The following is a 13,453-nucleotide window of genomic DNA, read 5'->3' as shown; positions in this document are numbered from 1 at the left end:
CATCTCAATGCCCTCTTCCCAGTCTGAACCCCTAGATCCCCCCTTCTTAGCTTTCTCCTCTTGGGCTTGGGGCTTCCAGCTACCACTTCACGCAGGTATACACACTGGGGGTGTACACACACACACACATTCACGCTCCCTCTCTCCATTTAAAGAAACTTCTCCCATGGGCCCTCCTCCAGGATTTATTATTCTGTGTACTGAGAACCACTGGGGATCTTCAAAGTTTTCTGGGCACCAGCTTTTCCTTGATGAAGAGTAATTAGGAGAAAATCACTGTGCAAACCGATGTGTTGTTAGAAACCTGGGTTTTGATTCATCCTGGTCATCTGAAGCAAAGCCACCAACACAGGGACTCTGTTGTGTGTGTGTGTGTGTGCGTGTGTGTGCGTGCACATGCAGGTGTAGGAGAGGGACCAATCTGTATTCCTTCTCTGTTCACCCAGCCACAGAGCCCAAATCTACTTTGACACTTTTAGAAAAATGAAAAGATGGAATCTTGCAGGAGCCTGCCTGTGCTGTCGGGGAGACAAGGAGTGCTCACAGCAGGAGGGAAGTTGACTTTTCTTTATACATATAGGGGTTTTTCCATGCAGAGTTTAAATTATGCCTGATAAAAGGAGTTTCGTGGATGTTTCAGTTCTTTCAAATTCTCCTGGCTTCCTCCCAATTAAATGAGGTTTGTCAAAGCCACAGGGCTCTGCTGCTGTTGCCTCGGCCGACAAGCACTTCCTGCAGCGACATCTCGAATCCCCGAGGGAGAAGATGAAAGGGCCAGCGCCAACAGACAGGGGAAGGGGGGCAGATCAGGGTGTGTGTGTGTGTGTGTGTGTGTGTGTGCGTGGGGGGGGTGCAGAAATAGGTTTAGAGACAGATCGACAGATAGGACGTGGACAAGAAGACAGGGAAAGCAAAGGTACCAGGAAAATTGGAAAGAAAAATAGAGTAAGAGAGAGCAGCCACTGGGGCCAGTTCGTGCACCTTGAGAACATTGGCCCTCACCAAGGGCACGTCTTCTAAGGGTGCACTCCCTGGGCCGGGCAGTGCCAGCCTACTTTTTCATTGTCCATGGCAATGAGCCTTTATGAAGAGCCTCCTTTGCAGACAGGAAGAACCGGCCGGTTATCACAGTTCCCAACCCTCAGGGACACAGTCTCCATCCAAGGGGTGGGCTGCCCCAGGCATAAGAACTGTGCAAAAATAAGACATGCTCTTGTGAGTGGTGTGTAAAGAGAGTTTCCCTGCCATAATTATGCAAGAAATTTTGCTCTCTGGTGGCAGTATGGAATCACTTACGGGGTTATATTTGTATTATTTTATTATTCTGGTTTTATTCCGGTTGCAGGATAACAAAGTTGTCACTTTAAAATATATTCTGTTTCCCCTTTGATCTGGGAGATTCCAGCTCTTATTGTCTGCCCTCTGACGAGGACAATATAAGCATGAAACCTGAGGCTGGGAACCGTGTGAAGAGTGGAAAGACAGCCTAAATCCCAGCGGAAGCAGGGCACAGAAGTTCCCCACAAAATGCAAGGGTTGCTCTCATCCATCCATGTCTGTTTTCACGAAGCCGAGGGGTCCCAAACAACACTGTCCCTAATTTGTGGCAGTAAGCTTATGGCCAGAGGAAATCGGGGGGTCACTTGCCACGAAAATCCAGGAATTCTGGGCTTAGTTCCCTTTCGGAGCACATTCTTAAGTGGAGAAGCATGAATACTAGAATGGCAAGCATGTGGGAATTTCTGCCAAGCGCTGACATTTTCCCTTATTGACTTTTGAACACCTGAAGAAACATTAGTTGAAGGAGAAATAATTGGTAGTCTCTCTCAAAACACACCCAACAGCAAGCTAATTGCTTTTGCAGATGGCCTGGGAGACACTCTACCCACTCAAGTCATCTGCTTACGGCCACACTTGTGGTCCTCACGGCTGAGCCAGCAGTGCAGGACATCAGCTGGGGCAGCTAGGACCTAAAATTAGGCCCTTGGCAACTCTCTAATCTTAGCTGCAGGTTCAGCTTCTTCCTTTAATTCCCTTTGCCCTCAGCATGAACTTGGGCTCTGGGAAAGGAACGGCTGCTTAACGACTTGAGAGTGAGGGGAGTAGAAAATCATTAAGCTGCCCCTTCTAGAAACTGGCTCCACTCCGTTCTTGCAAGGAGCCTTCCAAATGTTACCCTTGGAAAGTTAAGACTGATTTTGGAACCTAGCCATTTTGAACCACAGACACTGATCCACAAAAGTATTTTTTATCTCGGGCAGTAAATGCCACGTGATTTAAGAGTCTGGTCCTTAAGCCATGGTCCTTGATCCTCAGGACATCAAAGGCTGTCTCTCTCTGTGAGTTGGTCCCATTTTGCTTTCTAAATCCCAGACGTGAGTCTCTCCCATTCCTTCCTGGTCTAAATCCCCCTTCTCCTTTAAAACAGGTTTCAGCATCTTAAAACAAAACAAAACAAAACAAAACAAAAAACCCCTACAACTTAAAAGCTTGCAATTGATTTTGTAATTTTGTAAAAATACTTTACCAGAGTCCTTCTTGTCATCATATACTTTGGTACCTACAGGGATGGAAGAAGGCATGGCACTTACCTCTACCCTTCGTCGCATCACCCTAGTAGTTCTTCAGCAGGCCTGATTCATATTGCTCCATTAAAATCTGAGTAATTTTTTTTTTTTCCTTCCGGTACGCGGACCTCTCACGGCCGTGGCCCCTCCCGTTGCGGAGCACAGGCTCCGGACGCGCAGGCTCAGCGGCCATGGCTCACGGGCCCAGCCGCTGTGCGGCATGCGGGACCCTCCCAGACCAGGGCACGAACCCACGTCCCCCGCATCGGCAGGCTGACTCTCAACCACTCTCAACCACTGCGCCACCAGGGAAGCCCGAAATCTGAGTAATTTTTTGTTTTGCTCCAATAAAAGAAGTTCAGGACTTCTTTTAATAATATCTCTTTAATATATTTGAAGATCCCTTGATATCACTTTCTAAAGCTCACTTCTCTAGGCTGACTTCCTTTGACCTCCACCAAACATACCCAGTATAGATTGTTTATTTTACCTTTTAACTGTTTTGCTTCATTATTCTATTCTGAACCGATTCCAATTATTCTGCTTATCTCTGAGACTATGGACCCACCCTAGACTCAGGTTTCTAACATACTGGGAGAGTTATTTTCCAGTTCATTCATGGACGATTTACTGAGGGTCTATTAGATATGAGATTGAGGGATACAAAAATGAATTAGTTATGGACTCTGTCCTCCAAGAGCTTACAGTCCTTAAGGAAATGAAACAAGTATATAAACGGCCGTAGACCAAGTGTGAAGTGCTCTGACAGTTCAAAGGAGGTGAGATTAAACTCCAGCTGTAGGGGTCCAGGATGGCTTTGTGAGTGGGTCTTGAAAGGTGACAGGGTCTGGATGGTTGGGGAGGAAGGATATCCAGGGAGAGGAATGTCATCCTCCTCTGAATGCCATCTACTATTATCTGAAGGTATCTTCTCTTTAATAAGTACAATCCTGACTCATATTCCATCCTAGGTCTTAGTCCTCGTCATTGTATGCCTTCTTGCAGCAATTTAAACATTCTTTAACATGTACCAGCAAAGCTTAGTTTAGCTCTTTGTGTGCTAATGATTTCAAATCTACTCTGTTTATTGCTTTTATTGTCTAGTCTATTCAAAGTTTAACCAGAATATTTTGTCATTCCACAGGCCAGGTTTCGGAGGTTGGGTTTCATAGGGAAGAGGGAAGGGAGATTCCGAGCCAGGTCTCTCAATCCTATTCTGCTTCTAGGAGTTTATAACCTAACTCAGACCACTCTGTCTACCTTTTTTTTTTTTTTTCCTACATCTTTATTGGAGTATAATTGCTTTACAATGGTGTGTTAGTTTCTGCTTTATAACAAAGTGAATCAGTTATACATATACATATGTTCCCATATCTCTTCCCTCTTGCATCTCCCTCCCTCCCACCCTCCCTATCCCACCCCTCCAGGCGGTCACGAAGCACCGAGCTGATCTCCCTGTGCTATGCGGCTGCTTCCCACTAGGTATCTGCCTTACGTTTGGTAGTGTATATATGTCCATGCCACGCTCTCACTTTGTCACAGCTTACCCTTCCCCCTCCCCATATCCTCAAGTCCATTCTCTAGTAGGTCTGTGTCTTTATTCCTGTCTTACCCCTAGGTTCTTCATGACATTTTTTTTTCTTAGATTCCATATATATGTGTTAGCATACGGTATTTGTCTTTCTCTTTCTGACTTACTTCACTCTGTATGACAGACTCTAGGTCTATCCACCTCATTACAAATAGCTCAATTTCATTTCTTTTTATGGTGGAGTAATATATACAGTGGAATATTACTCAGTCTGTCTACCTTTTAAATCCTCCATGAATCAGTACTTAAGAAGCAAGTTAGGAAGTGTCCTCCATAACACACTTCTTTACCTTCTGTGCTCAGTGTTGTCCTCTACCCACTCTAATACATTAGAATACAAGATGTTGGGTTGAGACATGGCTTAAGATGTTGCGTAGAGTTAACATTGGTAGGAAAAGTCTGGGTAAACCAAGTCCCTCAGCTCTACCAACTGCTTAAGTTGGTTAAATTTGTTAGCATCATGGACTGAAAGAATCTCCAAATAAAGATAAATGCTTCAGGAAAGAGTTAGAGACCCTTTGACAAGAAAAGGATCTTGGGACTCATTATTCCATGTCTTCGTTATATAGATGAGTCCCTAACACCCAGAGAAGAGGAATAGCGGCTGCCGTTTATTGGGCATCTATGTGTTTTACATAAATTCTCATTCAATCTAGATACTAACTCTCAAATCTGGAGTTATTATCCTCATATTACATATTAGAAAACTGGGGCTGAGGGAGGCTAATTGCTCAAAGTCATACAGCTAGTAAGTGGTAGAGGCAATATTTGACTGTAAAGCAGACTCCCAAGCCACTGTCTTCCACTTCTCATCACTGCTTGCTAAAGATCACAAGGAAACTTAGTACTGTAACACAACCAGGATTAGAACCAAGATCTTGACTCCCAGCCCTGCGACCTTTCCACTCTCTCGTCGTGCTCTATGTTTATTTTAAAGCCTTCCCAGGAAATATGTCACATGTTCCCAGGTAACATGTTCAAGATCTCACAATTAAGAGGGCTCAATTTTATGTTTAATAAAGACTCAAGCCCCTGACCTCTTCCTTAATCCTTAATGTCATCTGGTCTTAGTTTGTTCTTTTTCTTTTTTTTTTTTTTTTTTGTTTTTTTTTTGTTTGTAACACAGTCGCCCTTGGGTTTTAGGATTTCTTAATCAGTGCTGGTTATTGTTTTTCCCTTACTATTACTTATTTAGTTTTGTAAGAAAAATACCAGGATCCAATGGAAAATTGGGTAAAGGCACAAAATAGCAATTTACACAAAGGAAATGAAAAAAACATACCAACACATGGGATAAATAGGCAGTCTAACTAGTGATTAAATAAATACAAATAACTGTTAAAGTAGTTATTTTTTTCCCTCAACTTAATGACTCCTAACTCCCAGTGCTGGGAAGATTGTGGTAAAATGATTCTCTGCAGATGGTGGTGTAAGTTGGGGCAACCTTTGCAACGCATTTTGCCATACCTATAAGGAGCCATAAAAATGCTAACAACATTCAACCCTATACTTTGGTTCCTGGAAATTATCCAAAGGAACAATCGAACAGAAAAGAAAGAAAAAAAAAAACCAAACCCTAGATGCATAGAAATGTTCATTGTGGTGTTGTCTATAATTTTTTTTAATTCTAAAAGATAAAAGAAACTCTAAATATTCAACACAAGAGAACTGATTGAATAAATATTGTTATATTGACCCAGCATACAGTACTATGTAGCCATTTAAGATGATAATTCACAGGAGTGTGGGGTAGTATGGAAATGTTTACCTTATGACACAAGCTAAAAGAAAGGATACAAAATTGCATATTATAATGCACCTGTGGAAATGTATTATGCATATCAACAAAACTGGAAAGTAGAGTACAAAAATAAAAATGCTCTTCTAGTTGAGGGGAATTGTGGGTAATTTTTTTCCTTTTTTCAAAGTTTTCTTTCATGTTGATGTTATATTGCCTTTATTGTTTAAAGGAATAAAGTAAGACAAATGGTACAGGGAGTTAAAGCTCTGGATTGAGAGTTTAAAAACTTGAGTTTTCTTCTTTTTTCCCCCAGCATCACATGCATTATTGGCCCTCATAAACCTCAATTTCTCAATCTGCACAATGGGTTAACACTAGTTTCCTGCACCCCAGATTGACAGAATATTTATTTTATAAAGCTTTTAACTCACTGATTTCAAGGGTTCACATAAATGCCCTCCTGGGAGAATGAGAGGAGGGAGGGAGAGGAAAAGATAAATAGGCACTAATTAATTTTAAACGGAAAGATCATCTGCTTTAATCGGAAATGCATGTGTGCTGTGCCCCTAGTCAGAGTTTTAAGTGCACTCCATGTTAGTTAGCAACTTCAATTTAAAGTACTGTGTGATCCTTTGGGCTTTGAAGATATGAAGCCTATATACATACACATGAGCTAAAATTACCGCTCAGTCACGGAGGCTGTGTGCACTATGAATAATTAAATGCACTAAGCAACTCCAGCTGATGGATTGATGATGTGCAAGAGTAGCACGAAAACCACGTGACAAGGAAAATTACAAGACATTTTGAAATGATGGTTTAATTTCCAAGCTTTCTTTTCAACTTGTGCTTTCTCTTTCAGCCATTACAGGCAAGTAGAAGAGATTTGATTGTCTTGTTTCCTGTGAAAGGTTATTTAGCTCCTCAATGCCATTAAGTCACTTTCTGCACTCCAGTGCACTGAGACTTCAGCAGGTTATCAGCCCAGGAAGAGTAAATGGAGACACCAGGATCGGATTTCTAAAGGAAGGAAAGTTAAAGCAAAGTTTGAAAGCGGTGACAGCCAACAGCCAGGAGCTTAGGAACTCAATTAGACTGAAAGACAACTATCTCATTATCTCATTCCGAAATGATCTAAATACATAAGAATCTCAAAGTTTTAAATAAACTTGTCCTACTGACTGTCTAGATGACTGAATTTCCCTTCTCAAAAAGTTTTTAAACACCCACTTTTGTATTTATTTATTCTAAGCGCAAAGCAGCTGCAATAATTATGCTGTCAGATTCAGAAAGCTAATGAGGAGTCAGCAAATGGAGGGTTTTGCATTTGTGAGATGCTGCAGGAGAACCACTCGGCTGCTTTTTTCCTTCTTTCTTTTTTTTCCTCTTGTTTTCTTTTTCTTTTTCTGTGAGTTGGGAAGGAGAGTCGGGCAGTCCATGGCCAAATTGAAATCCCTTTGATTAACTGGTTGCTTTCCCAGCACTGTTCTGCCACATGTTTCTCTCTCTCTCTCTCTCTCTCTCTCTCTCTCTCTCTCACACACACACACACACACACACACACACACACACACACATCCTCCTCCCACCCCCACCCCCCGTCTCTCTTTTTCTTCCTCTCTCTCTCTCCCTCTCTCCCTCTCTCTGTCTTTGTCTCTTTCTCTCCCTCCCTCTCTCACTCTTTTTTGCTCTCTCCCTCTCTCTCTCCGTCTCCCCCCCGCCCCCGCCTCCCTCATTGCTATTGAGGAACTATTGCTTTTGAGGGACATCTTCATGCCACTGTCCCCAAGGTAAGAGGACACTTCTTCCTGAGAGACGTTCCCAGAATGATTTGGACTTGAGTCGATTTGAGAGTAATCTGTAAAGTTTAATATGCACGGTTTGTTTGAACTGTTTGACTGTTTACACTATGACCCGAGCTAAAAGAAAGTAGACTACAAAACTGCGCGTTATAATGTACCTGGGAAAATACATTATGCATATCAACAAGACTTGAGGTCTCCCCTTTCTAGTCTAGCAAATATGTAACTCCAAACCGAAGGAGTCAGGGCCACAGCTTACCCATGGTAGCCAAGACAGAGTCAGCATTGCAGGTTTATTTCTTCCCTTTGGGTGTGAATAGCTTCCAGCAAACAATATTATTACGGCATTTTATGCTTTCGGTGCACCAAAGCTGGAGCTTCTCTTTTTTGAGAAACTGTGTGGTATTTACAGCAACCCAGTTTGTGCAGCTTGTGAGCCTTGGAAAAGCAGTGCCCAAGTGGAAGGATGTCCTGAGCAGGTTTTGTGGGTGTGCTTTGGTGACGATGTGGCTGTTGCCCCGGATATTTTTCCTGGATGGTATCTGTGCTAATGCTTGTAACAATGGCTACTGGTTATTAAAGATATATGGTGTATCAGAGCAACTCAAGATGTTTGGCACGTATTATCTTCTCTAAGCTGAGAGCAATCTGCCCGCAAGTTTTCTTATCCCCATTTTGCAGATGAGCCCCTTAAAATGTTAACTTTTAGAGGACGTGGCCCATAAGTTTAGCATAGTAAAGCACCCAGGGACAACACACGTTTAACAAACACAGGCATTTATAAAAATGCAAACTGTCAGCATTCTGTGAGTCTGAGGGCATAGGTAATATACATATATTTCAAAAACATTTTTTAATCTACAGAAGTTGCACCTTAGAGTCTATTTAAATGGATTGCCAAATGTATCTAATGTAACAGAAATTTGAAACTTTCCAAAACATTATGTAGCCCAGCGCCATGCTCACTGCCTGTCATCACCGGGACTCGCGTCCAGACTCCTTGGCTTGATTTTGGCCCTTGTTGTTAGTGTGTGTGTGGCTTCCAGTTCTGCTCCTGTTTGGACCACCTTCAGCACCAAGGTGCCTTTACCCAAGTGTTCATTTGGTAAATATGCATTGAAGTGAATTGAACTGAAGTGAATTGAATAGGAGGCACCTGACAGCTATTCAGTAACGTGAGTTATCCATGAGTCAGTATAAATTATTGATGTATGAGTCTGGCTTACATTTTGATGTCTCTTCGGGTGACAGATATTACAACAGACATAAAAAAACACACCGTGAAAGATCCCAGGAGATAATATGTTGGTGCTTTTCTCTTTTCTTCCCTGCAGTGGAGTCTTTATTTACAGTTTCAGGAGTGAGGCTAAAACCAGAAATGTGTGACCTTTTGGCCTCCTACCGGAAAGGTCACCACCCAGCCGGGTTTAGCAAATGCTGGTGAAAAGAAAGGGCGAGATCACCAAGGTTTTCCAGGTAAGTGGCTACAACTGTGTGGCTCCTTATGGATGGAATTGAAAATCAACCACTGTCCAGTGAAGACCTGGTTCATGGGTTCAGAGCACCTCTGTCCTGGGCCCGGCTCTTCATTCCCACTCTGGGCACAGAGGCCTAGGCCTCACAGGCTGTGAAAGGAGGATGGCAGTGTGCATCAGCTCCCACTGCCAGGGGACTGATAGGACTCCTGAGACAACCCTTACACGTCACTGTAAGGCCTTGAGCTGACACGTTGGAATACAGGACTCCACTGACATGTTAAATTCCCTTAACTACGTAGTTCTCGCTGTCAGCTGATAGGACAAAATCAGAGGTCAGGATGACCAACTGTCCCCACCTGCTCGAGACCAAGGGGTGTCCCGGGATGTGGGATGTTCGGTGCCAAAATTGACACAGTCCCGGGTAAACCAGGACGGTTGGTCACCGTAGTACTGCAAATTACCACCTAGCCTGCCCCCAGGTGCCAGAGCAGACCTGGTTCAGTCCAGCACCACCCAGGAGGTGGCTTTGGAGGCCTACGAGTGTCCAGTCATCACTGCTACAGGCTTCTGAGGCTGCGCCTTTTTGCACCATTGCTTACAGGGAGTCCTCTCCAGGCTGAGCTCTGGGAACCATGAGGACCTGATAGGGAGGGAGGACCCATCCACAAATGTCACAGACTCAGCTGCTCTCAGCAGTCTCCTCCGTCAGCCCAGGGCAACCCAGCCTTCCAAGGTAATCTTGAAGAGGAAGGGGCGCTGTAGAGGACTTCCCCAAAGCTACCATATCCTAAAGAGTTCTGCTGGTAGGCACAGAAAGCCAGGTGGGACAACTCCAAAAGCCATCATGGTATAGACATCCCCAGATCTTACAAGAGCACTCATCCTGGGCCTTCCATGGTGGGTAGAGGGGACAGCAGTCTAGATGGAGGAATCAAGGTGAGACCCATGCACACAGCCAGCCAGCCAGCCCTGTAAGTGACCCTGGCTCTATCCCAGACCACAGTCATTAACCTATGATTTGGCCACGCATCCGGCAACCACAGCTTGCCGTGCTTCCTAGCAGAACTTTTGGGGCCTAGATGGTAATGACTGGCATACTCCCTGCACCACCCCTGCCCCGACGTCATTCACATGGCAGGATTCAGCTCTTTGCCAGTTTCTCTGTTAAAGGCATATACGCATCAAGAACGTCTGCCTTTTGGATCTTCTAAGATCGTCGTATTTAGAAATTTGGAAAGATCAGGGAAGTTTAGAATGATAGCTCTTCGTCAGAGCATTTTATGAAATACTGAAGTTTATATTTTGACGATATAAAATTGGAATTACAATGGGCAATACAATCATAACATGGTATTTCCCAAGTGAAATATTTTCTAGAGCAGAAATTTTACTGTGTAATTATGCCATCTTAAACCCACCAGTTATGAGAACAGGGTATACTTTAGGATTTGCCCTTCATAAAATTATCAAAGACATTGATGGAAATGGTCTCAGATGGTGGTGCCCCGTAAGACATAACAATTATTTCTATTGTTATTTTGTTTTACTAAAGCCGCCAGGAGGTAGGGAGCTTACCCTGCCTCTCTGAACTACAGTCAGTTTCCGCAAAGAATCATTCATTACCTGTAGATGTAAATTGGTCACAATAGAAAATCAATTAAAAGGAGCGTGACAAACTTGGCGTCTGTGCCAGCTGTTGAGGAAGGGAGGGGGCAGGCGGAATGCGCACTGGAGTAATCTCCCGATGTCCCTGGGCCCTTGGTACTAATGTAAGGAGATAAAACCCACAGGAGATGAACCACAACAGGGAGAAGCTGGAGCAATTAAACTGTTTAATAAACGGCTTGGGATCAGCAAAATCTGGGAGTGCTGGAGTTAGGGACTAAAAGTGGTAATCACATGGACACTTGGGGCCTGTAAATCTTTTCCACTAAATTGAATTTATGTTAAAATATTCACTTTTCAGGAGATTCAAAATGTAAATTGGGATATTAGGACTTATAACTAGCAGCAATGCCTGAAAATTAAGACTCTTAAAAGATCCTCAGAATGTCAGCTTCAGGTATGGAAAAACTGTATGCTAATGTCTACAATAGAGACATGGAACTAAAATTTACTGGGTATATACCATGTGCCAGGCACTTTACACATATTATTTCAAAGCTTGGTGTGTTTTGAATAGTTAGGGTGTGGTGAGGTATAACGATAATTTGTGCATTTGGAGATAGATTTTGATTACCAGGGGTAAGATGCTGGCTCTGTTAAAATTTATTATCACCTTTTCTATCTATCTATCCATCTGTATTTATATATAATTCCATCAATAACTTTGCAATAATATTTAACAGGTTTCCTTACTCAATCTGTTATTCATGATTCTGATTTTTTTTTATTCTTCATTCACTTCCAGGACTACCTGTATTGCTGTTTCCGTTTTAATTTGCTTCCACTTACTAAGAAGCTTCAAATCTAACTCCACACTGGACCAAGGGTTTTATACCATCACCTGTGATGTGGAATATTTTAAATATGATGTCCAAGGCAACAGTGCATAATACTTGAGGAAAAAGCAATGAAAGGTTATTGCTGCTGTCATTTGCCTAGAACTTAACAGTGATTGGCTCAAAAATTAGACATAGATTGAAATCATCTGAGAAGAGAACTTCTGAATAATTTCATTCATTTCGTTATTTGATAGAGTGATCCTTGGGCCAGAAGGAGAACAGGACAGAAGGGAGACAACAATTGAAAGACTTTGGAGACAGAGCTGGTGCTTGCAGAGGCCTGTCACTCCTGTGGTCACTTACAATTTCCCGCAACAAAAGGACTTCTGTGGCAAGGAGAGGATTAGTCTAAAGTTTAGAAAAGTCTACAGGGAAGGTGGTTTCTTGGATAAAGTTGTCAACGAAAGGAGTCTTGCTTAAGACTCTTTGTTATGATTTCCTAGGGGGCGCTTCTTCCTTCACTAACTGGATTGTCAAAACACATTACCACCCCATCCCAGCCAGATTTTGGGAGTTTGGATTGAGCTGCTGGTTAGAATTAAATTTCAGGCTGTCTCCTTCTACTGAATCCTAATTGTCTGTGATGACAGCAAAAGTGATGAGTAATCTCAGCTCTGACTTGATGGCAGAGATACCGAATAGATAGATAAGAGCAAAGAGTTCCAAAGTTGTAATTCAAGTCCTGTTGCACCATGAGATACACATGCTTGTGTGCACACACATAAGCCTCAAATAAAATGAGAGATCTGTCTCGGCTAACATGTGTTTCATTTTCTACAATGGGTCCTTCTAAAAGAAGCTGGGGAAACTCAAATTACTTCATCTGGGGATGATCTACTCAGGAAATGTAGTAGCCTAGAAACCAGAGACCGCTATATAGCCTTTAGAAGAACAAGGAGGAACTAATTAAGAGAGAATTTAAAAATAGTACCTATGCACTCAGAGTCTGAGATGGAAGGAGGAAAAATGTACACAGATGGTCCAAAGAAATCTACCTTACCGAGTATTTGATTTTAGTAAGGCATTTGACAAAGCCTGTCCAGATATACCTGAAAGATGAAACTGTGTGGGCTGGGTGATGAGGCAGATCTATGTGCTCAAAGAACAGTGGCCTTACTGGAGAAAGGCCAGCAGTGGTGTGGTACAAGTTTCAGCCCTAAGTCCTATTCTGGTCAAATGTTTTTATTATTAATCACTTGAATAAAACTGGAGAAGGCACACAGTTTATTCATATAACTCATTAAAGTAAGTACTGTTATTACTCATTTATTACTTCCACTTTACAAAAGAGGAAACTGAGGCTCAGAGAAGTTAACTAACTCCTTTGTGGTAGGACAGCAGAGGTAAGGTACACACCTGAGGTCTGGCGGTCTCCAATGTCTATGATCTTTCCAGTAATCACATACCTATCATATCTGTAGCATACACAACTCTTGAAGAGGCAGCTGACATCTAGCATTGGATCATGATTCAAAAGCCTGAGATCTTGCTAAAAGCTAATGTGTAGCATTACACACCTATTAGAATGGTCAAATTCCAGAACACTGACAGCACCAAATGCTGCCAGGGATGTGGAGCAACAGGAACTCTCATTGTTGGTGGAAGTGCAAAAGGGTACAGCCACTTTAGAAGACCGCTTGGCAGTCTCTTACAAAACTAAGCATACTCTTACCATAGACCCAGCAATCATGCTCCTTTGTATTTACCCAAAGGAGCTGAAAAGTTATGTCTACACAAAAACCTGCACGCAGATGTTAATAGCAGCTTTAT

The 13,453-nt window shown here is 42.7% G+C and overlaps 1 protein-coding gene across 4 annotated transcripts in view; it reads left to right on the top strand.

Moving 5' to 3' along the window:
- Positions 1 to 12,442, top strand: part of CDK15 (cyclin dependent kinase 15) — a 112,079-nt gene extending 99,637 nt beyond the window's left edge. Inside the window, exons 17-19 of one of the 4 annotated variants that reach the window (XR_010944311.1) lie at positions 9,036 to 9,177; positions 11,590 to 11,758; positions 11,878 to 12,442. Coding sequence is in view for 2 of the 4 variants with exons in the window: in XM_067740982.1 (XP_067597083.1) it covers positions 9,036 to 9,145 (110 nt within the window). In the remaining 2 variants the exon portion in view is untranslated. Of the gene's footprint in view, positions 1 to 9,035; positions 9,178 to 9,780; positions 9,913 to 11,589 lie in introns of all 4 variants that reach the window. The other 3 variants (XR_010944310.1, XM_067740982.1, XM_067740980.1) reach the window with 3 other exon arrangements.
- Positions 12,443 to 13,453: the final 1,011 nt, after the last annotated feature.

This window comes from Pseudorca crassidens, chromosome 6 (assembly GCF_039906515.1).
Source record: "Pseudorca crassidens isolate mPseCra1 chromosome 6, mPseCra1.hap1, whole genome shotgun sequence".
NCBI lineage: Eukaryota > Metazoa > Chordata > Mammalia > Artiodactyla > Delphinidae > Pseudorca > Pseudorca crassidens.
This window is presented reverse-complemented; position numbering and strand designations above follow the sequence as displayed.